Raw genomic sequence first — 23,754 nt, 5'->3', positions numbered from 1 at the left:
CTGTGAGGTTCTGTCAACGGAAGCCACTAGAGGGAAACGAGATGCCAGCAGGCTGCCGCTGCCCTAGACCCGGAGGTTTTTTTAAATACGAGACAGTGCTGTATAATAAGCCCCTGAGATTTAGAGGTTATTCCTGTGGCAAAGCTTATCTTATCCTAATAAAATATGCAAAAAAATTAAAAGTAGACCCTTACAATTCATACCATATACAAAGATAAAACTAAAAGACAAAGACTATATAGTTTTCAGAAGAGAACACAGGAAATGTCTTCATGATCTTGAAGTGTAGAAGGATTTCTTAAATAAGACATAAGAAGCATAAATAAAAAAGAAAAAGCTTGATAAATTTTACATAAAAATTAAGAACTTATTTATGAAAACTAAGAGTGAAAAGACAAACCACAAAACAGAATACATTTGCAAAACATATAACCAATAAAGAGCTTGTGCCCATAATATATTAAAAATTCCTAATAATCAGTGAGAAAGACTTGAAGAAAAAACCTAGTAACTAATGAACATATAAAAAGGTGTTCGACATCATCAATAACGTTAAAATAGATAACATTATACACGTGCTCAGGAAGAGCTGCTATAACAAAATACCATATAGTGAGTTAACAAAAACATTTATTCTCACGGTTCTGGAGACTGGGAAGTCCGAAATCAAGGTGCTGGCAGATCGATGTCTGGTGAGAGCTCACCTCCCGGTTCACAGACAGGTATCTTCTTGCTGTGTGTTCACCCGGCAGGAAGAGGGCCAGAGAGTCTCTGGGTCTCTTTCATAAGGGCAGTCATCCCATTTATGAGGACTGCATCCTCATGACCTAATCACCTACAAAAGCCCCCACATCCTAATACCGTCACAGTGGGATTAGGATTTCAGCATATAAATCAGGGGGTCGGGGAGACACACGTATTTTGCTGAAATGCAAAAGTATAATACCAGATATTGGAGGTGAGGGTAACAAGAACTTTCATTTACTCCTGGTAAGAACATGTACAGCCACTCTGAAATACATTAAATGATAAAGCGAAAGACTCACCTACTAAGATTCCACATTTCCACTCCTAGATACAGATCCCGCAGAAATATGTGTCGTGTGTACCAGGCATCGTGTATAAGAATGTTTATCACAGCATTGTTCAAAACATACAAAGACTGACGCCAACTCCAACGTCTATCAACAGTATACTGGCAGAATTCTTGTACAGTCGTACTGTATACAACAAAACTGAACGAACTATAAAAATTAAACGACAGCTACGCAGCAACGACACGGATAAATCTTAAAAATAATGTTGAACAAAAGAAGTCGCACACCCAAAAACACATACTCTGATTGCATTAGTAAAAAGTTCAGGCCGGGCATGGTGGCTCACGCCTGTAATCCTAGCACTCTGGGAGGCCGAGGCGGGTGGATTGTTTGAACTCAGGAATTTAAGGTTGCTGTGAGCCTGAGCAAGAACGAGACCCCGTCTCTACTAAAAACAGAAAGAAATTGATCAGACAACTAAAAATATATAGAAAAAATTAGCCAGGCATGGTGGCACATGCCTGTAGTCCCAGCTACTTGGGAGGCTGAGGCAGAAGGATTGCTTGAGCCCAGGAATTTGAGGTTGCTGTGAGCTAGGCTGACGCCACGGCACTCTAGCTGGGGCAAAAGAGTGAGACTCTGTCTAAAAAAAAAAAAAAAGTTCAAAATCAGGGAAAAGAGAACAACTTATTTAGGGATTTAATCACAGGTGGTGAAACTACAAAGAAGAGCAAAGAACGCCCGCCGTAGATCACTAGACGACGGTCACCTCCCAAGTGCTGGGGGCCGGGAAGGAGACGTGATACCGGAGGGCCTCACAGGGGCTCCTGAGGTATTGATTTGAAAACGTTCTCTTGTCTGACCTGGGCGGTGATGGCACAGGTGTTCCTGCTCACCTCCGTATCCTTTAAAGTGTGCATCTATGTATCACGAACAATTCTGTGAGCATATCTCAGATTATAAACAGCATTACCAAGTACAGCAGCATCACCATCGTACATGCTCTCTCTGTTCCCTGGGAGACAAGGAGAGACTGTTTTCCCCACTTTCCAGAAAAGTGAAGCCTGGAAGAGACACAAGTGTTGAAACCACGTCTAGAATCCAAGGCTAGAGTTTTGCCACTAAAGCATTCACTATCCAGACTCTGCCTACACAGAGGCAATGCACAGGAAATGATGAATTTGGTAAAAACTCCCAGTCTTAAAAAATACGCCAAATAAGGCTCTTTAAGGCTTCTGGCAGGGACATTTTATTTTTTGGTTAAAGCCACAATTAATAGAAATGCCGTAAAAACAAACATGTAAACAAGGCATCAGCACTTTGGTTCACGGGAACATCTCACACCTAAACATCTGAGGTACAAAGGCACCTGGCCAGGTGCAGCACAGCCCCGCTCCGCTGCGGCCGCTCAGACCCCAGCCTCCGGGCCAGGGGTGGCACAGGCTGACCGGAGGGGCTGGGACCCTGCTCACGCAGGACCTGCCCCGGTACAGCCCCCTCCGCTCCAAACACCGACTCCTCCGAAGACACGCCTGAGAACTGGAACATACAAAGGTGTCTGTCACGCTGAACTTGACAAGGACGTGGGCGGTGGGGCCAGGAAGGGGAAGGACAGAAAGGGACGTCAGTCAACTTCCGTTGATCCACAAGGTCTCAGGAACTCCTGTCCTCGTTCGTGGAACCACTTGTTGGAGACTGTGAACAGAAAGCAAGTACGTTAGCATCTCATTGGTCAGTTCGGCAGCCAAAATGAATGACTCTTTCATGGGACCCCAGGTCGTGCCCTGGGAATCAGACAAGGGTAAGACACGGTCTCAGGCCTCAAGCTGCTCATGAATCTGGTGAGAAGGATGCATGTGTAAACAGATTATTGTACAAAATTCTGCCAGTGACACGAGATACCTGTGTGCCGGTTGCCATGGGAATGGAGCATCTAACCACGTGAGGGAAGAGGGAATCCCAGGGCGAGGATATAAAGCTGAACAGAAGTTATCCTGGGAAGGAGACGGACACACCAGATGGTCCCTCACCAACAGGGTACCAGGAAGTGGGACAGGATGGGAAAGTCAAGGCAGGAAGCACCTAGCGTGTGTCAAGGGTCTCGAGAAGCCTGGCATTGCTGGGAGGCGGCAGGTGGGAACGAGAGGCAGGTGTGAGGACGCGGTCGGCACTGCGCAGGGCTTGGACGTCAACCTCAGGTGCTGCGGGCACGAGAGCAGCAGAGCTGGTGCCAGCACTGTCTGTCCCCTAAGGCCATGTCCTCAAACACACAGGAACCATGATCCCACTCATCAAACACACTCTCCCATAATGAATAAAAAATGTATTCCAATGCACTACTGAAGTCATGCAGCTTTTTAAAATATAATTTAACTTACAGAAACATACACACTTCATTGAAAAAATCAGATGTCTACAAGGCTGATAATGATAAATAGCAATCGTCTAAATCTTCCCACCACCAGTCCCTATTCCCAGAGAACATTCAGCTCAGCTGTTCCTTCTGATGGTTAACCTCATTTTTCTAGATGACATGCTCACAGTTCTATTTCTTGACTTCCAACTTTGGAATTCTTTTATTCTACCCCGAAAATACATACTTATCCCCTCCCATCTTCCCAATATAGTTAAGTCACAAGTTTGGGTTAAATTAACAGTCAGGGTTTACATTATTATGCCACGTGTTACCCCTGAGCCATCTAGTAGGTTCTATTTACCTTTTCTTTCTTGTACAACGTTTTTTCCCTGAAGTTGGCAACTGCCTCGTTTTCTTTTTCATTTGCTTAATTTTCTGTGAACCTAGAGCTATGTATCCCCAACGCGCTCCTAGAGGGCTGCACGCTCGTCTCTTGGCAGTCACCTCCCGGCTCAGGACTCTCCATGGTTCACCAAGCTGCCCCCAGGATGAGACTCGAGCTTCAGCCTCTGTGGTTTGGTCCCAGCCTCATCTCCCTGTGCCACCAGCCTCCCCGTCTTTAAGTGACAAGGACAGCCAGCTATCACACCCACGATGCTGGCATCAGCCCGTGCCTCGTTCTACGTAGGCCTCGACCGCCTGGGACATTCCTTCCCTCCCTGCTTGCAGCTCCCCCTGCCCCTCAGAACCCTCGCCAGAGCCCACCGCTCTGAGCCACCCTGGACCTGCGGTGCTTGTACAGCTGCTCTTCCTCAGGGCATCTGAGTGTTCCCAACCAGCTGTCTTGTCACGTAACCAGCTGAATGGACAGCTACGCTACCCCTTAGGAGGGAAAAACCTCAGAAGGGAGACGGTCTTGGCTTTGTGCAAATTTGGCAGCTGTCCTCTCCCAGCTCAGAGTCTAAAGCCAACTATCAAAGCCCAGGCTGAGGCCACCCAGGCCCATGTCAGCCCCTGAGCCACTTACCCCACTTGCAGCCCACAAGCACAGGGCAGGCGGCGTGTCTTGTCCGGTAGTCGCCTTCCCCACTCCGCAGGAGGTTGTACCAGAAGACAGCTGTACCCTGGGAAAGAGACAGACTGTCAGAGCACGTTCTTGGAGACTAGTGCTTGGGACCTGACCCCAGTACTACAGAACCCCCACCCTGAGCAGAGTCACCCTCACTTCCCCACATACAGGGCCACAGGGCTCTGGGACTCCAGCAAGAGAGGGTCCCCAGAAAGCACCTGCCTTTCACGGTGGGATGGATGACTGGAAACCCACCTGCCCAGGAAGGGCTTCCCTCCCCATCCCTTCTCCCCAGCTAGAAGCTGGGACCACAAAGTCAGAGCCCGGGTGGGAAGGGGCTAAGGCACATGACGGCGACAGTCAAGCAGGTCGGGGAACAGGACTGGGGACGTGGATAAGGCTGAGACCTGCTTCAATCTCTGACCCACACGAATCGGAACTTACCTTCTTGGGCCAAATTGCAGCCCCCAGATCAGGGAAGACGGTGGCACCCCCAGCTTCTACATCGCTCATCTGGGAACATAAGACATAGAGCTTGGCCCTTCTCCCAAGGCTCTGAGCAACTGAGCCACAAAGGACGTGACCAGGCGTACAGGTCACCCTCCTGTGCGCACGGGTGACGCTGCCTGGAGGCTCTGCTCCAGGTCTGGCCCCTCAGTAAAGAAAGGCTCTTCCCACACCTGCTTGGTTCACTGGGACAGCCCCCACATCGTGGGCACTCAGGAGCTGAAGCCTGCAGGAGACCCACATCCGGGCCGTCCTTGGACTGGAACAACCTGAATCTGTGCCCAGAAAATGCCTGTGACCCCCACCCCTGGAGTCCCCCCAGCCTGGGCCTTCCCTAAGCCACTGTGCCCAGCGAACGGCCCGGACCCGCGGCTCCTGACTGCTCCTGGCGCCGCATGTGGCCCTGGTTAGGGCTGTGTCTCTGGCCCTGGTAGCTGTCCCTCTAGTCAGACCCTCCCCTTCCCGGGACAGCCACCCTCCCAGGGGCCACCTGCGTGGGCGGGGGGGGGGGGGCTCCGGGGCTCCGCTTCCTCCCATGGTGAGGCCTTAAACGAAACGGAACACATTCCGCAGCGGCAGGGCTCAGTCATGCGGCGCCCCATGCCCACAGCACCGCTCCGCTCCCATCCAGCTCTCTCACTTCACACTTTTTGTCCATAATGCAATAAAAATTGGAGCTAAAAAATATTTCCACAGGACACATACCAGACGGACTGAAGGGTACTCAACAGACATACGGTAAATACATTTTTTTAAAAATCCTCTGATGGCTTCCCACAGCCCTGGGGAGCAAACCCGGACTCTCGTCCTGAACCCCAGTCCCCGTCAGTGTCACCAGCCTCGACCTGCAGACACACCAGCCTTTTCCTATTTCTCCAACACACCAAGCTCCTCGTCTCTTACAGACTACACGCTCTCTCCTCTGCCAGAAACTGCGGTCCACCAGCTACTTTCCGCTCAGTCTTCAAGTCTCCACTGAAACGCTGCTTCCCAAGGGAGACCGCCTCTGAACTCCAAGCCTGGGCTACTTCTTCTAGCACCTGTCTCCATGACAACTAAATAATCCTCTGTCCTGTTTAAAGTCAGTCTCCCATGGTAGACTCCAAGCACCACAGAGAGACAGCACACGTCCTGCTCACCAGGATGTCCACAGCGCACGACAGCCCACAACGGAAACTTAAACGGAAAAACGGACGTGGCTCTGCCTCTCCGTTGCTTGACGGCCTGTGCCTCTTTGGAGCTGCTCTCTCGGCAGAGGGGGAGGAAGCTGCTCCTCGTGCGAAAGGTAAACCCAGCGGCCCACGGACGGAGCAGAGGCAGCAGGCAGGACGCGGCCACCAAGCCTCGAGGCAAACGAAGGCAGCGCTCACAGACGAGGGAGCCAAGACCAGCTCCTTGCTCTGCTGCCAAGGAGGGAACCCTCCAGGTGCCCATCCCCAAAGTCCAGGCTCATCCGAAAGGAGCCAGAAAGCGCCGCCGCATGGATGGAACCTGAGGACGTGCGTGCCAGCCACGGAAAGGCAAGTGCTCCGTGATCCTACCCGTGAGTGTGCGTGATGTGAGGAATCAAAGCCATGGAGACAGAAAGCAGGAGGGTGGTTGCCAAGGGCTGGGGGAGGGGATCTGGGATTGCTGGTCAGTGAGGAGAGAGTTTCAGTTCTGCAAGACGAAAAGTGATGGAAGTGGGTGTCGGTGATGCTTGCCCATCCTGAATGTATTTATGCCACTAAACTGTACACTTAAAAATGGTTAAGATGGTAAATTTTATGTTATGTGTATTTCACCACAATTTTTAAAATTGGCCAAAAAACAACAGAGCCAGGGAAGTCCTGGTGGGGTGTGGGGACCCCAGGAAAGGAAACAGACGCCAACTCACTCTTCTCCAGCCAGGACGTGTGCCGGGGCCAGAAGAACCTGGGAACCTGGCCCTCACCCAGCAGCTGGTGGGCACCAGCCCTGACGGGGGTGGGATCTAAGCCCCCTGGACCCGGGTCCCCAGGGCCCAACAGCACACATCATACTCACGTAGTTTAAGAATGTGGCCACACGATTCCCCGTCCCTAAACGCTTGAAAGCATCTCGCTCATGGTTCTATAAAATTAAGCGAGAGTGAACAGGCGGGCCCGGACCCAATACTTACGTAGTTTAGAAACGTCGCTAACCTATTCCCCTCCGTTTTCAGGCCGCTGTCAAAAGGTCGCTGCAACAGACAACAACTCTCACCCAAGTCTGCAACCAACTTCACCCGCCACCCCCGGACCAGGGCCAAAGGGTCGGGGCAGGTAGTAAGGGCGTTCCATAAACCAGCCTGCGTCCGGGCTGCCGGAGGGAACTCTGGCCGGGGCCTGGGGGTGGCAGGGAAGAGGAAAGGGGAGCAGGACAATTTTCACAGAGACCCGGTGAGGCCCTCTGCTTGAGAATCAGGGCAAAGAAGGACAGGGTCAGGGCAGGGGGAGAGTCAAGCTCCGCTGGGCTTCGCAGGCCCTGGGTTCCAAGCTTGGGCTTTGTGGGCAGGAGTCCCCCCTGGCGAGCCGGAGTCGGCGCAGGACTGGGGGACGGGCGTGGGGAGGGGGTGAGGGAATTGCTGATACTGAGGCTGGAGTGCTCCAGAAGCTCCAGCCTTCTCAGGGCCCTTTGAAAGTACCCACGATTCACCCCTTACCCTGGAGAAGTCAAAGTGTGGCTCGTACTGTCCTCCCATTCCGTAATTAGCAACCTGGTGGGAAATAACAGCGTCGGACCTTGTCAGCAGCGTGCCCAGCCCTGCGGCGGCCCAGCTCTCCAGGGAAACCACCTCCCAGGCCTGACAACAACCAGAACTCCCGGGGGCGGCCTCTCCGAGTTGGAGGATGACCACGCCCTCCCAGCACAGGCACAGCCAACGTTCCCAGACGTGTCTGCAGCTGTGAGCACAAGTCGGGCTGCGGCACAAACGAAGTTCTCCTAAGAGAACAGGACGGGCGAACTGCAGACGGTCCCTGCAGGAGGCTCTGGCCCGTCACCGACACTCACTTAGATGGCAGCAGAGGGACCCAGCCCTTCCCCTGGCAGGCCCTCACCTGCGCCCTCTGTGGGAGACAGCAATAATACGGTAATCCAGACGAGAGTCTATGACATACTCAAAACCGGGTGAGTTTTTTAGCACGAGTTATGGAGCTACCAACACCTGGCAGTGCTACTGGCCCCTCTGCCTGCGTGGGGCACTCCTGCATCCAAGGAAGCAGCAGGACGTGGGTGGCTGAGAATCTCTGCACTAACGTGAGCACCCCAGCGTGAGCCTGGACCTGCAGTGAGACCTGAGCCACCGCAGCTACAGCAGCTACCGGGTGTCATTCGCTGGATTACAAACTACAAATGCCTTTGTGAAAAGACTGCCTGCACAATGTCAAGTCCTAAATCACGACGACTACTTTAACTTCGGTAGATGGAATGAGACACGAGGCTCAAGACGAGGCGCGGAATCTGATGTGGAAGTTGGATGATCACACGTCGCCACCAATGTCCACCTGGGAACAACAGGCTCTTGTTTCTTACTGAAACCACAGAAACTTCCAGGCTTAGCCATTAGTTCTCAGAAAGTTTATATTTTTTATATATTCTTTTTGGCAATTCTAACAGGTGAGAAATGCTAAAAAATTGGCAATAGAGACCTACAGAAATAAGGGAGAGAAAGGGAGGGTGGATGTCACAAGAGAGGAAATTCTCCTGCTGGAGCACAAGTTTGGAGTATTTTCCAAATCCAATGAAGTCCAAAACTTGGGCAGTGTGATTTTCAGCGTCTACAAAAATAAAAACTTTGATATGAAGAATCAGTGGATGAAAACATGCTGTCACCCACTGCTTCAGACTTTAAGATTCCTGCACCAAAAATACCTGGAAATCCCGTCAACAGCGCAGGGCCTGGGTGCACAGGTGGCCCTGAGGCTGGAGGTTTGTCTAAGCAGGGGCACCAACGGCTAGAGCAGTTGACAAAGTGCTGTGACAAATGCTTTTACAGATACGACTTTTCTTTGGATCCATTCTAGTCGAGAACTTACAATTTTAAACAAGACTGTGACTACTAAACCAAAGCACGCAGAAAAATCTGATCGCTGCTGGTTGCTGGAGCTGCAAAGTATGACTGCACTTTCTGATACTTCCACCTGCGGGATGGAGGGTTTAAACTGGCAGATCCCAGGGAGTGAAGGAAGTCACACTGCTGTAGCTGGCTCAGCTTTTAACAGTTGTGAGAATTGTATTTGGTCACGGTGCAGAAGCCACTGTACGGACACTCTTTAATACTGTCTCCGAGTAAGTGCTAAATACAAAGTCACAGTCACATCTGGATTTGCCGCAGCAGGATTCACTATCCAGGCATACCGACGTCCCCAGACCCACAGCTTTAGCAACAAGCAACCGTACGTCAAACTGAGTCCTTCCAAAAGGTGTTCACTTCGATCTTTAGACTTGTTACAAGATTCAGTCATTTGAAAGACATAGGTTTTCATGACACTAAAGCCAGAGTGAAGGCAAAAAAAACAACCAAACCAACCAACCAAAAAACTAGATTAGAAATCACTTTTCTGGTGAGCCTGAGACATCACTGAGCCAGAAGTCTTCAGTGTTACAGAATCTACAGGTGAAGCATCTCTTCCTCTATCAGACAGGCCTCCGTCCAATTCACCAGAAAGCCTAGACTGTGCTTTTCTTCTGAGTGGTCTACAGCAAACATACCAACTACAGCTGAAAGCGTGTTGACAGGCAGAAGAACCAGCTCCGTTCCAGAAGCCACGAGCATTTCCAAAGGGACGCTGGAGTGAGAGCTGCTGCTGGTGCCTACACATCTGTCACACTGCGAGTGTCTATGCGGAGTGAGCACTCAGGGACAGATGCTGAAACCCAGGTTCCTGCTCCCTAGATCATGAAGGATCAAAGCTTTCAACACTGCGGTCTGGCAGAGGAAATGCCACGACAGTCCCTAGAAGAAAAATGCAAACAAAAATGGCATCTCGGCCACGTGGCAGCTGTGGTCTGGATCTTCCAGAAAAGCCCCGGCTACGGGAGCCCCTCCACGAGCGGTGTGGCTTTCACACTCCAGTCAGCTGAGCTGCAAGAAGCTGCTGTCTTCCTCGGCTGAGTGTGAGACGGGGCGGAGAGAGTGCGCTAGGAGGCTAGCCAGGGCTGCCTGCTCGGCCCCTTGCTCCAGGGTTCGAGACCACCTAGACCGCTGGCCTTGATCGGGGCCGAGGGAGCCGGAACACCAGCTCTGATGTGGAGGAAGCAGTGGCAGATGTCTTTTTTTTTTTAAAAAAAAAAAAAAGCAACAGAAACCCTGCTCCAAGAAGATATGAGTCAGGATAATGCCAACAGGGATGTGTCTAGGCCCTGTCATCCCTGAGAGGCTGGTGCTCTCCTACACACGAGCGAGCGGGAGATGTGGCAGAAGTCCTCTGGATGTGCTCACTCTGCAGAACTTCCTTAAAAATTACAGAATGCAGAGTTGAACTGAAAAAAATTATATACAATTTTCACAATACTATTTGCAAAGTAATCAGCATGGTTTTGAAAACTCCGGTGGACTTCACACAAATCCATAAAGATGAGCTCCAAAATTAGTTTTCCTTTTTTTGCTAGATCATGCATCCGCAAACGAAATTGGTTTTCCAGCTGCTGATGCAGCTATGGGGGAAAAAGGTGAGTGCTCATTTGCTTGGGTGTGCTCGGGGTAAAAGTTCAGAGAATCTTTTCCACATGATCTTCCGTCCGAATCCTAGTGAGATCTACGGTTGACCAGACTCAAACGCCAAGCCTAAGGGTGAAGTTGCTACCTTTAAATATGCAGAGACTACGACCAAACAGAGAGATCCAGGGGACTCTACAAAGACACCAGTGCCACTTCCCTGACAGTGTCTCCGGTCATCAACCTGACAACAGAACCCAGAAATTCCAAAGTGCAGAAGGGAGCTTGGCCAGTGCTGATTTGAACTCAATACCCAAGAGGATACGCTATCAAGGGCTTTACCCAGAATCTCTCAGCATGGCGCTACCATGTTTCTTCATAATCGCCTCTGAAGCCAGGGTCCAACAGGAGTGCTCTGACGGGAACATCCCACCTTCACCTGCTCACTGGCCCAGGCCTCTCACTTCCACCAACACACCAATATCACAGCGCTGGGTGCCCCAGTTCCTTGTGCTTCTGTGTCCTGACCAACAATCACAGAGCTGCAGGCTTTTTCCAGCAGGCTTGAACCCAAACCAGGTCCTTGAACATTCCCGGGCGCTGATAAAGGTATCTAGGTTGTTGCCCAGAACACTGGAAGAAACTAGCCCTGCCCCTGAGCCTAATTCCTTAAACCCTCGTGTTATCTCCATGCCCCGACCCCTCCCTGCAGACAGACGTAGGCAGAGCACACTTTTCTCCCACTGTCCTGGTGAGCACTGCTGCGGCACACTCCGTAAGTTCCCCAAATAAATGCTTTGGTCTGTCCCCAGGCGTTCAGTGATCTTTCTCTGGAATCCCAAGTGGCCCCAACTTGGGATGGTTTGGGGCAGTCCCTTGTGGGAACTCCCCTGCCGCCACTTCTGGGGCAACCCCAGGCACGGGTTCAGCGGGACAAATCACACAGAGCACTTGTCTCCAAGCACATTTGTCTGTGACACGGAACCATGACATCCAGACACACTTTTAGCTCTCTGAGAGGTGTCCCTAGAACAATTCGGGATTTGAGTTTCTGCAGTCAAGAAGACACGAATGAGCCTGCCACATTGGTCCCCAGCTCCCAGCACACCTGGGCACAAGTGGATGCTCAGCTGGTATCTGCTGAACATTAACCGTTCAATGCCAGTGGGCACGATGGATTCTGGTTTCCCGACACGTGATCACTCCAAATCCACAGCATCAGGCAATCATGCAACTGATCCGGCCAGCCTGTTCCCAGGCACCTCGGGAGACCGTCTAGCCAGAAATACCCACTTCCCGGCTCTCAGGGTCCCCAGGACGAGACACACCTGCAGCAATTCCGCCGTCTTTACTGACAGCCCGGTGATGTGCTGCATCCGGCGATTGACTCGGGCCACAACAGGGTCGTCGTCCTCCTCCAACCAGGAGCTGGGCCAAAAGAAGAGGAGGAGGAAAGACGATGGGGAGGGCAGGCCTAGACGACGTCCTGCACGCTCACCCCAGAGTCAGGCCGGCACTGGCAGGGAGCACCGCACGAGCACCGCAGGAGGGTGAGGAGGTGCCGGAAGGCGGGACAGGCAGCCCCGGGAAGCCCTGGAGTGGGACCGAGCTCCTCCTCCACCACCAGCACCACCTTTGCATACCTTTTGGAAACCCTGTAGCTGGCGACAGTGAGGACACCTGTCTTGGGGTCACGAACAGTGGCTCGTGCAAGCTGGAAGACAGGAAGAGAGGACAGACTTACCCTTTTTTGCCTCGAGCACTTTTCTGGAGAGCATTGAAACCAGATCTGCTGCCATGTTGGCAGGGAAGAGGCTTTGCAAGCTGTGCCCAGCCAAGGCCGCAGACCCTGCAGACCAGCTCAGGGCAGAAGTCTGCGGCCTCCACCTGCCCACTCCACCATTAGGCCCTGGCTGGCCACTGCCCTGCCAGTCGGCACTCACCCTTCCTCCTGCCCAGGTCTGCGGAGTCTGCTCCGTGCGCCCAAGTGCCTGCCTGGCCAGGCCAGCACCGCCCCCACCTGAGAACAGCCTGAGCCCACCTGCTGCCACCACACTCAGACTGTGCCACCATCCCTGAGCCTCAGGCTTGTGTACTTCTCTCAACTTAGTAAGTGCCACCACCCTTCTGTGTCTCAGTGGCCTTCTCTGCCAAGAAACCCGCTCAAACACTCTGCCGCACAGCCTCACGCTGGGCTCCCACTGCTGCGAGAAATGAAGACAGAAGGCAGTTTTCACTCCCCAGGACCTTCGCAAAGTCAAGACGACAAATCCGAGAGGATTCCACAAGTTGCAACACGTGAACCACTGCCTGGAAGCCACCCACCCCACATACGTGCTTGTGCACACACCCCCTCACCTACCTCACCTGCCCCCGTCTCCGCAGACAGGCTCAGCGACACTCCCAGGAGGGCCCTGCTGCCCCGAGCCAGCCCACGGCAAAGGTTCACGTGCTCACGTGCTGCGGCAGCGACTGGCCTAACAGCCTCCGTGGGTGGAGCCACAGGCCCAGACACTCCTGCCAACAGCACTTCCCCTAAACGTCAATGAATGTCCGATGAGTGCCTGCCAGGGGCCCGGCACGGCTGCATGACTGAGACAGGACCCTCCCTCTACAACTCTGTCAGTAGAGAAAGCAGAAAACCAGCCTGGCGATTGCAGCGCAGCACGGGGGAGCTCGACGTCCTACGGGAGCTCGGCCTGTAACAGGGTCGCAAATGGCTTCCTCGAGGAGGGGACCACCCGGCTGAGGCTGCAGGTAAACATGAGGTGGCCAAGTGGGGGGGCATTACAGGGCAGAGAAAGAGCAGCAGTACAGAGGCCACGGGACGAAAACGAGCGTGGCCCTGGCTGTGGATTAGAGGCCATGGGAGGGCTGGGGGCAGCGGCTCACGCCTGTGATCCCAGCACTCTCGGAGGCCGAGGCGGGCGGATCGCTTGAGATCAGGGGTTCGAGACCAGCCTGAGCAAGAGCAAGACCCCGTCTCTTTAAAAAAAAAAAACAGAGGCCATGGGAAGCAGTAAGAGATGAGAGCAGGCTGGAGACAAGCAGGGCCAGGGTCCAGACCAACCTCGTGGCCAACGAGAAATGCCGAAGGCTTCACGCAGGGGAGGGACCCTCAAACGCTGCGTGTGGGAAGGACCACCATGGACACCTCAGGGAGAACCAACTAAAGCGGGGCTGGAGCGAGAACTGGGAAGTCAGCGAGGAGGCCCCGGCAGAAGTCGGGGTGAGAGACGATGATGGCCTGGGCCGGGGGCAGCAGAAGGGGTGCAGGGGAGCAGACGGGCCGGGAGGCGGAGGGGGTGAGATCAGCCGACCGGACGCTGTGCTGCTGTGTGTTCTGGCAAGACGGCCGCACCCCCGGGACAGACGGCTTCCCTCACCCCACTCCGCGGACCCTTCCTGAGCGCCAGCTCCCGTCGGTCCCTCTCTGCTGACAGTGGCAGCCACAGCCAGACCCCATCCGAGCATCTGAGCCCCAGCGCTGGCCTGGCGCCCACAGAGAGGCTCTGGGCAGCTGTGCTCTGCCCTGGGGACAGACGGGGCTATTCCAAACACAAGCCAGGGACCCGCAGGCGGCTGCCAGGCATTCCCCACAGGCCAAGTTAAGCCCATTGGCCCTACTTCAAAGTCAGAAGAGCATGTGCCCCCGACAAGCTCCGGAAAGGAGAGGTCGGCTTGTCGTGGCCAGTACGTCTGGCTTCTGTTCAAAGGTGTTTTACCAACACTCCCCCCACCCCCGCCACACACACGGGTGCACACGTGTGTGCACAGAAATGCTCCCAGCATCTGGGACTGAAGGGCGGGTAGGAAATCTCTCAGGAAATCCTGGCACCACGCGGCTCCCTCACCTGGAAACCAGGAAAGTAGTTTTGTTCCCTGGAGGACTCTGGAGAGGACCCAGGGAGTGGACAAGGGGGTCCTAGCCCAGGCTCCGCACACTGGCCGGACCCTCCCTCAGCACAGCAGGGACACCAACGACTGACTCTGAGCTCTAGTGTCCTAGCACCTCAGGCCAAAGCTGCTCCAAGACGAGGTCCGGGGCCAGGACGGGAGGCTATCTCAGGCCTCTGCCCCGGCGCTGGGCCTCCTGGCCACCTCGGCCTCTACAACGCTACCAGGAGCAGAGCAACAGGGAACCCAGCTAAGTGCCCTCCCAGTCACACTGACGGAGCAGGGTGAGGACATGGCGGCAAGCAGTTCTTGGACAGATGTCAGATGGGAGCAAGGCTTTTACGAACCAGAAACAGAAGAATAATGTTATAACGTGACATACATAAGAAACCAACAGCCAACTGCACACTTAGCAATGAGACACCAGAGGAACTTCCAGGAAATTCAGGAACGAGACAAGGATGCCTATCGAGATGCTCGAGAAGTCTGGGCAGTTCGATAAAACAATAAAAACAAAGGCACTGTAAGTACTGGGAGGAGAAAACAAAATTTTCCTTATTTGCGGATGATGGTACTATCCAGGCAACCCAAGAGAAGTGGCTAAAGCCCAAAAAAGGAGTAAGTCAGTCCGACCCCGAGCTGTGACCTGTGCGAGTCTCAGCTTCCTCGCGGGTGAAATCAAGGTAGTGACATGGCCGCTTAGAAGAAACAATAGCAAACGTACGTTAAGCACTTAGAACCGGTCCTGTCACACTTACTAACTCAGTAAACATCAGCTATTACTATGAAATGTGTTTTAAATCAATAGCTTATCATACAAGAGTAAACTAACACGATAACATAACTAGTTAAAACACAACGAGGAGGAAGCAAAGCTGCAACACAGAAACTCCCTAGAAAAACCCTGAACGAGAAACGGGCGAGGCTGATAAGACAACTTTAAACGATAAGAATAAAGGCAGAACGAGAAGGCTGAGCACCGTGAAGACGGATGTTCTCCCCCAAGGCCACTGCGCCGTTTGCAGACCGACCCAGGGGCCACGCAGGACCCAGCTCCGCAGCCCCCGTCGAATCTCCCACAGACCCACCCCACACCCGTCCCCGGACCGGGCGAACTTCCCGCCATGGGCCTGCCCGGCTCCCGCGTGACCTTCTGTCACAGCACGCGGCCGTCCACACCGGGTGCCCCATTTTTCCTCCCCACGGGCCACGAGCCCACAGGGTCAGACCGAGTCTGCAGCAGACCCACAGTAGACACCGACAAAGGCCAGCCAGGTTTGCAGCCAGACCGCCCCGTGGCGCCAGGGACGGGAAAGGGGACCTGCCCCTTCAGTGCCCCGCGGAGGACCCACGAGACACCTACTTTGGGCTTTGCGATCTCCTTGATCCTCTCGATTTCCTCGTCAGACATGACGTCGTAGTACCTGACGATGTGTGGGCTGTCCCACTCGTCCTCCTCCTTGAAGGGGGCGATGAGCAGCTGCGGGGCCCCGTTGCCGTGGTGATACCTACAGAAGAGCCGCTTCTGCCTGCGGGGGGTCTGCGGAGCACAGGACAGCGGGCCTGAGCGGAGCACGCCCAACCCTCAGCCCCGTCCGCTGCGCAGATGCCAGGCCACCCCCACAGTCAGCAGCCGCTCCCCCGACCCGCCACGGGAGAACACAAAAGCCCTCAGCTCGACTGGCGTGAAACGACGCCCCACAAGCTATGCAGTTTCTCTTCTCCCCCAGGATCACGCCGCGTCCACAGTGGCAGAGGGTGACCCCTGACCTCCACAGGGGTCCCAGGAGGCTGAAGGCCGGGACAGGGGAGCAGCTCTCCCGGGTGGAGGAGCCAGCGGGGGCCAAGCAGATGTGGGCGTGGAAGAGGCTGGGAGCCGCCTTGCCCCTGTCCCTGCGGAGGGAGCACCGGGACCCCGTGGCCCCCAAGGCCAGTGATGCCCAGTGCCAGCCCCTACGCGCCGCGTCTGCGCCACACAGATTCGCTCTCCACGGGACGCTGCGACCCCCCTCAGGGCCACCGTTTTCTTCCCCACGGTGAGTTCAGGAAACGCTGGGCACGCCGGGGTCAGGAGAGGATGGAGACTCCTCCCGGGGCATCCCGTCCTGCACCTCAGACAGCCCCCGTCAGCCTCAGCAGATGCCACAGAACAGGGGAGACGCGGAGAAAGCACCCACAGACAGAAACGTCGGCCCCCAGACCGCAGCCCAGAGCCAGAGCCAGGCACCGTGACCCTCCCACGTCTCACCAGTTTGACGCCCTCCCCGCGACACAGGCTCTCGTACACCTCCCGCTCGGGCAGGTAGTCCACGGGCCTCTCGTAGACGCCTTCCAGGGCCGCGAGCTCAGCCTCTGTCTGATTTGATAGCGTTTTTTCTCTTTCTTCCTCCAACAGCCGTTCAAAGTACCGCAGATTCCCTCCAGCTCGTTCGTGGCTTGGGTCTAGAAAAAGCAAAGAACAGAAGGAAAAGGAAACCACAAACATCTGTTAGGTCATTTAGGGAAATTACTCTGCAAGCGGCTTCTGTCCCCGCAGCTCACTCGCAGGCTGCGCTCTGGCTCTCGCAGCACCTGGCCCGGGCGTGCTGGTCCCGGCACAGGTCTGAGAGCAGCCACCGCACCTGGGCAAAGGCCAAGGCCAGGACGCACGTGCGTGAGGAGCCAGTTGGCAGCTGGACCAGACCCGAAGTCAGTAAGGCCTTGGTCTCTGGCCAAGTGACAGGGAAAACTGACTCGGCCCAGGAGAGGAGTCAGGTGGTGGCCGAAAGAACACAGTTCCTCTGCTGTCTGCCCCCTCACCTCCCCCAGAGCCTCCTTACCCAGGGAGAGCAGGCGGCGGGTGAGCTCCAGGGCGCGGTGCAGGTCGCCCAGCTGGAAGACGGCGTAGCTGAGGTAGTCCAGCACCTGGGACTTGGCTGTGGCGGCCTCTTCCCCAGCGTCCAGCTGCTTCAGCACCTGCTCCATCCACAGCACCGTGTGGTAATAGTCCCCTTCGTTGTAGGCCGAGCGGCCCATCCCAAAGCAGTCGTCCACGCTCAGCACCGCCTCGTACTTGGTTCCTGCGGCAGGAGAGGCAAAGAGCCTCCGGGTGAGGGGGAGACTCTCCAAGGAAGAGTGGGCTGGGCTGCCGGACCGGGCATTATCCACGCAGAGCCCACGGGCGTTAGACCGCACACCCAAGGGCCCCTGGTACAGTGAGCATAGACGGACTGGCCCTGCCCCGACAGGTCACACCGATCTCCCAGCCTCAGACTCTCCTCCTCAGTGAGAAGGGGCCTTGCTGTGCGGGAGCCTGGGAAGCCCAAGGAGGGACGGTCCCGCGGGCCACAGAGGAGATGTCTGCTGGGCAGCCGCCGTACGAGTCTAGAGGATAGAGAAATTAGCTGAACATAAAAAAACAGAATTTAGGTGACAGCTAAGCCATGGATAAAGATAATCACTCACAGGAAGTTTGAGGAAAGAGTGGAGGAGGTGGCTGAGGCCGGAGCCCAGCAAGCACCTACCTAGAAGGCACAGAGAGCAGGAAGCACTGAGAAGGGGCAGAGACAGGAGAAACGGAGCGGGAGCAGCCCAGCCAGCGAGGCAAAGGTGTCCCTGCAGAGGGAGCGGGAGCGATGGGGAAGCCGAGTGCAGGGGTGAGGAGGCCGGGGAAGTGGGGTCGTGCAGGACCTTAAGGCCACACATGGCGAGAGTTTGGGTTTAGCCCTGGAAGGGAAGCACTGTGATCAGGAACTCATGTGAGCAACGTATGCTTAGACCACACGGAGCAGGGTCTTGTGAGATGAGCCGCAGGCACGAGACCAGTCCGGTATTTCAATAATCCAAACGAGAAAGAAGGGCTTGTGAGGCTGGAGCCGGGTAAGTGCAGAAGACGTGAGAGACGTAGAACCTGCAGGCCTACGATCCCGACTCGGGCAGCCGGCGGGTGGAGTTGCTTTTGGCTGAGGTGAGGGGAGAGGAGGACGGTACAGCAGTTCAAAAGGGGAAGAGGATTTCTGTTTGGGACACGTGCGGGGTGAGGAGTCCGCGGAACATCCCACAGGCATCTGCCTGCACTGTCGGAGGCTCAGGAGAAGCCCGGGCAGGAAACGCAGATCTGGACGTTGTCCACATACAGCTGCTAACTCAGGTAACAGCAACGGCTGGGCTCACCCGGGGAAGGTGCTCAGGGAGAACATGAGGTGACTCCCTCCTGTCCCTCACCCCCACTCAGGACTATCACGCGTCTGTTAACTGAGTGTGAAAGGTCAATGCCAGGGTGTGGCTCCCTCCTCCCACCAGCCGACCTCACAGCTACAGAGCGGACAGACCTTGCCGGTGCCCTGAGCTGCCTCCTCCCTCTGGCCTCACGGCCTGGCCTGGCCCGAGACCTGACCAAGGCAGGAATGGGAGAGGTCCAGACCCTCCTGTTGGCTCATCAGACTTCCCAGTGCCAAGGCCCCAGGCTTCATCCGACAACGAAGCACCTCTTTCTTCCCTACACCACGAGTCCCTCTGCTTGTATCTGCTCCAGCGTCCCCATAGGTGAGGTGGCATCCAAGGTCCAATGGAGTCTAAATGAATCCATGGCTTTACTGGTCTCTAAGAGCCCCCAAACTCAATATATATCCTTATAAACACTAACACTGGGGCAGGCAGCAGGAAAGGGGCCAGTTTAGAGAGAGAAAGGGGAAAAAATGACTAGAGAGGCCAACAGAGCAGCCGAGATCAGCATCAGAGAATTCAGGAGAGGGGGACACCAGGAAGAACGGGGCAATCGGCACGTCAGAGGCCTGAAACCCACCCACTGGCATCAACAGCTGAGCGGCCGCTGGTGGCCCTGCGAGAGCAAAAGCAGCGAACGGTGGGGAAAAGGCCAGACGCTGGGGGTGTGGGAGTAGGTGGGCAGCAGGGAAGTGCAAGGAACACAGATGACTCTACCCGGCATCCCAGCCGGGGAGGGTGAGGACACGGATCAGCAGCAAGACTCAGAAGAGCCTCGAATCCTGAGGGAGGCCTATCTGTACGACGCACAAGAACAGAGCCTGCGCGTGAGCTGAGGGAGAGCCCCGAGAGACGAGGCACGGACGGGAGCAGAGACTGCAACCGAGGGGACCCAGGGCAGTGGCGGGGAGTCCAGAGAGAGCAGCCGGGGACGAAAAGAAGATTGGGGGCAGAGGGGCAGGGGGCTCCTGGGCAGCAGCCTCAGCTTCCTCTGACTCGCAGGAGGAGAGGCCTCAGCCAAGACCGCTGGCAAGTGGAAGGAGGCGGCTGTCGTGGGAATGGAGGACCAGCACCAGCTGGGGACCCGTGGCAGGGTCACCACCAGAGGTGACGGCACACCTGAGGGCAAAGACCACGAGCGGGTGGTAGCTCTAGCCTGTGCGGCCACGGAAGGCGCACACGCTGGCCGGGCCAGGCCTGGAGTGCTGAGTTACCTGGAAGCTCCCCTCTGGAAATCGTGTCGGGGTCCAGCCTGTACGTGTCCTGAAGCCTCATCAGGGCCTTGGCGGCCCCCATCTCGTCCTCGTCCGTGGGGAAGAACTGCCGCTGCACTGAGAAGTTGGCGACAAAACCTTCCAAACGAGAGTGAGAACAGGTTACCCCGATCCAGGGCAGAATTCCACTAGGGGGTCTCTGGCTGGTGGCATCTCCCTGACCCTTCCCTCAAAGGCCGTTTTCCCTTCCACCAGGAAGTCCTCCCTGATGGCTCCAGCCACGGGGACGTCTTTCTTGCTCCTCGCTGTACCTACTGCCTGTGCTGCTCATTTGCAGCGTAACAGAAACAGCCCCCACATGGGTTAACATTTGGGAGTCTAGAAGTCTTGGCTCCGAAGCACTCAGGCAGACCTGGTGGAGACAGAAGGAGCAGAGGACAGAGAGGTAACTGAGAGGGAAACGAGAGAACTCAGGGAGGACTTGTCAGCCACCCAGTGGAAAGTGAGTCCCATGGGAAACTGCGACCCAGGATTACTGGATTACTTGCCAGGTAAGCCCAGACTTCCAGCCCACATCTCAGGCTGAGGAGTCTGAGGGACAAAGGCAATCAACTCGTGGAGCCCAGCTGGCCCACTCACTACTGACCACTGGCCCTTATCATCCAGAAAGGTGACAATGACAGTCCTGGAGGTGTATGGAACTGTCTTTACCCCTCAGACTGTCAGCTGAGGGACAACCCGGCCAGGCCAGGCGCCAAGGTGGGACTGTACCAGCCCCGCATGGTGCCGAGAGACCACAGCGGGCTTTGTTCTGCTCTGTAGGCTACTCGCACCACCCAGACCCGCAAGGAGTTCAGGGCACGAGCTTCCCAATCACGGCACTCAGACGGCAACCTGGAGCCTGGGAGAGCCCCGGACCACAGAAGTACTCCAAGGAGGCTTTTCTGGGACTCCAAGGCCTGGCTGTAAAGTAGTACGTGCACTCCCACAACGCCAGGACTCCAGCTGGGCACCAGGCCCTCCCCTGCTGGCGCGAGGCCTTTGATTCTGCCTGTGAGCTGAGGAGTAGGAGGGGCTCCAAGGCCATTCCTCCCCCAGCCTCCTCCCGAGAGCAGCAGTCCCCACACCACCTGCTCTCAGGACTTAGGCTCACACATCCACTGTTAGCTGTGCCTGGAGACCCAGGGACCAAGAAGCTGCAACCCTGTCTTCCTCATGGCTGCATGATCAGGGATTCTACAGAGTTTAAAACCTGGGAAACAGAAAACATGCCTCCAGGAAAAGCCACACTATCAGCATGCCCCATTCATTTTAGGAGCAAAAATTCAAAATCAGGGGTAAAAACAACCTATTGCTCTCCGGGCCTATCTCTTTCCAGGTAATTATAAGGTTTTCCAAAGAAACCACATGTTGATGGGGGGGGGGGTGTATGGGGTGAGGGAGGACAAGATCAGAGAGCGAGGTCATCTAGCCAGGCTCAGACTCCTGCTGCGCAGGCAGAACAGCCTGTTCTGAGCTACAGGCGCAGGCCGGGAAGCCAGGGTCTGGGAAAGGCTGCCGTGGTTTCTGGAGGCCGTGAGCTCACTGGGCACAGCTCCAGCCCGACTGAGCTCACCAACCCCTCCCCGGAGGCCACCCTGCCCCCAAGCCTAATCCAGTCTGGCCACATGGGCTAAAACGTCTCAGCCAGAGAGACAGCTAGTCTGAAGTTAATCAGCACTTGCAGCTCAGGGAAAAGAGGCAGTGAGCAGGCAGGCACGGTGGTGCACGCCTGTAGTCCCAGCCACTCAGGAGGCTGAGGCAGGAGGATCACTGGAGCCCAGGAGTTCCAGGCTGTGGTGCACTCTGCCTATGCACTGCACTCCAGCCTGGGCAACACAGCCAGACCCTGTCTCTTTAAAAAAAAAGAAAAAGAAAAAAAAAGAAATAGGCAGTGAGTCCAGGGGACTGAGCCTGGGCTGGCGGTCAGGAGGGTGCAGGTCCGGGCCACCCACCATCTCTTCTTGCTCACAGGAAAGTGGTAGAGCACAGGGAAGTACTAACACAGTAAAAGCACCACGCACAGTTAGAAGCTTTAACAAGTTCGTGTTCTGATCTCTAAACATCACTTCTAAGAATTTATCTTAAAAAAAGTAATCGAGAGGTATGCTCAAATAAATATGTAAAAGACTGCTGACAATTTAGAAAGGACACCCCGTCCAAGGACGTGACCAGTTTGACGGTACATCAGCATGACAGTTACTGCCCAGCCGTTAAAATCCCCTCGCGGAAGAACACTGACCCGCACGTGGAGAAGCTGGGAAATCCAGGAAAGGAATTTACGGTCATGTCACAAATCCTCCGACCGGTCATGCTCGTACAAGGCGTGAGCAGGAACAAGGTTAGATGAGGCCAAGGCAGCCCGGTTTTCCTGTTCCCACCCCCCGACCCGCTTGACTCATTTTTTATTAATTCATTTTCTCCCTTGAAGCAAATGAATTTGCACTCCCAGGCATCTATGTATGGTTCTATGTTTTAAAAAATTTATGCGCACATGTAGAAAAACTGTATTTAACAGTGCCTATGACCAGGCAATTGGATTAAGAACTGTAATTTTCTTATGTGATTGTTTTTGTGTTTTCCAAATTTTCTATAAAAACCTATATTGGTACAGTATAATTAGATGGTAGAGAGCAGTTGCTCACACCAGTAATCCTAGCACTTTGGGAGGCCAAGGCAGTAGGACTGCTTGAGGCCAGGAGTTTAAGACCAGCCTTAGCAAGAGCCCGTCTCTACCAAAAATATAAAAATTATCCAGGTGGGGTGGTGTGTGCCTGTAGTCCCAGCTACTCGGGAGGCTGAGGCAGGAGGATCGCTTGAGCCCAGGAGTCTGAGGTTGCCGTGAGCTATGATGATGCAACTGCACTCTACCCAGGTAAGAGAATGAGACCCTGCCTCAAAACGACAAGAGACAAGGACAGCCAACTGCCAGATGCCCACAGAGAAGGGAGAGTCCCATGGGACCAGCAGGGCCCATGTTCACACAATGCACCTGCCACCAACACGCAGACCCAAGACAGGCTCAGACACACCCACCAGGCATGAGCACCTGCTCACCATCCCTCACCTGCAGCCGCGTCCTGCAGCACAAGGTCTTCCAGCGCAGGCCAGTCTGTGTTCAGCCGCTTCACCAGTTTGTAGGCATTCACGGGGTGGGCCAGGTAGCCCTCAGGGTCAGCAGCCGACTTGCTGGTCAGGGCTTCCATTTTGTTGGCCCAGCTGCGGAACCAGAGGAAAAGGGAAACTAATGTGTCCACCCTACACAGGACCTGAACAGTGGTAATTTCTCCGGTGGGATCCAGGGCCCTTTCCATCAAGAGGAAATAAAAAATGAATACAGTAACTCCCAGACACTTCTAGCCCCTTAATCTACATAAGAGCTGGGAACTCCAATTTAAGCAAAAAGGTCTTAAATAGGAAAAAAATAGCAGTGGCTCCTTAGCCATGCACTCTGCTACTCCGGAGGACTGGCATGAAGTCAGCTCCAGGCCAGCCCCACGTCACCCTCGCGGGGGCTTCCTCCTACAGGCATCCTGACTCAGGGTGTGCAGGGCCTCAGGACACTAGATACCTCTTAATCTTGGCGAGCTTGGCCTCCTCCACGAGGATGTACTCCTTCAGAGACTGCACCAGGTCCTTCTCTGCGTAAATCAGGTCAGTCATGTGCCCTGCAAGGCAGAGGAGAAAGAGCCAGCGAGAAATGGATGGGGGACGTCCAGCCCCCTGGGGACACAGAACACCGGCACAGAAGCAAGTCCCCTAGGCGAGGGGCA

The 23,754-nt window shown here is 54.9% G+C and overlaps 1 protein-coding gene across 7 annotated transcripts in view; it reads right to left on the bottom strand.

Moving 5' to 3' along the window:
- Positions 1–2,262: 2,262 nt before the first annotated feature.
- P4HA2 (prolyl 4-hydroxylase, alpha polypeptide II) overlaps positions 2,263–23,754 on the bottom strand; it is a 29,965-nt gene continuing 8,473 nt past the window's right edge. For 3 of the 7 annotated variants that reach the window (XM_012657634.1, XM_012657635.1, XM_012657637.1), the window contains exons 4-16: positions 23,553–23,649; positions 23,049–23,200; positions 19,943–20,080; positions 17,345–17,584; positions 16,774–16,967; positions 15,889–16,065; positions 12,272–12,342; positions 11,957–12,056; positions 7,632–7,685; positions 6,995–7,060; positions 4,907–4,975; positions 4,421–4,517; positions 2,263–2,732 (exon numbers count right to left, since the gene is read on the bottom strand). In XM_012657634.1, the coding sequence (XP_012513088.1) occupies positions 2,662–2,732; positions 4,421–4,517; positions 4,907–4,975; positions 6,995–7,060; positions 7,632–7,685; positions 11,957–12,056; positions 12,272–12,342; positions 15,889–16,065; positions 16,774–16,967; positions 17,345–17,584; positions 19,943–20,080; positions 23,049–23,200; positions 23,553–23,649 (1,526 nt within the window). In that variant the 3' untranslated portion in view covers positions 2,263–2,661. Of the gene's footprint in view, positions 2,733–4,420; positions 4,518–4,906; positions 4,976–6,994; positions 7,061–7,109; positions 7,170–7,631; positions 7,686–11,956; positions 12,057–12,271; positions 12,343–15,888; positions 16,066–16,773; positions 16,968–17,344; positions 17,585–19,942; positions 20,081–23,048; positions 23,201–23,552; positions 23,650–23,754 lie in introns of all 7 variants that reach the window. The other 4 variants (XM_012657639.1, XM_012657636.1, XM_012657638.1 and 1 more) reach the window with 3 other exon arrangements.

The sequence above is a fragment of the Propithecus coquereli genome, unplaced genomic scaffold, assembly GCF_000956105.1.
Source record: "Propithecus coquereli isolate 6110/MARCELLA unplaced genomic scaffold, Pcoq_1.0 Scaffold553, whole genome shotgun sequence".
NCBI classification, from domain to species: domain Eukaryota; kingdom Metazoa; phylum Chordata; class Mammalia; order Primates; family Indriidae; genus Propithecus; species Propithecus coquereli.
This window is presented reverse-complemented; position numbering and strand designations above follow the sequence as displayed.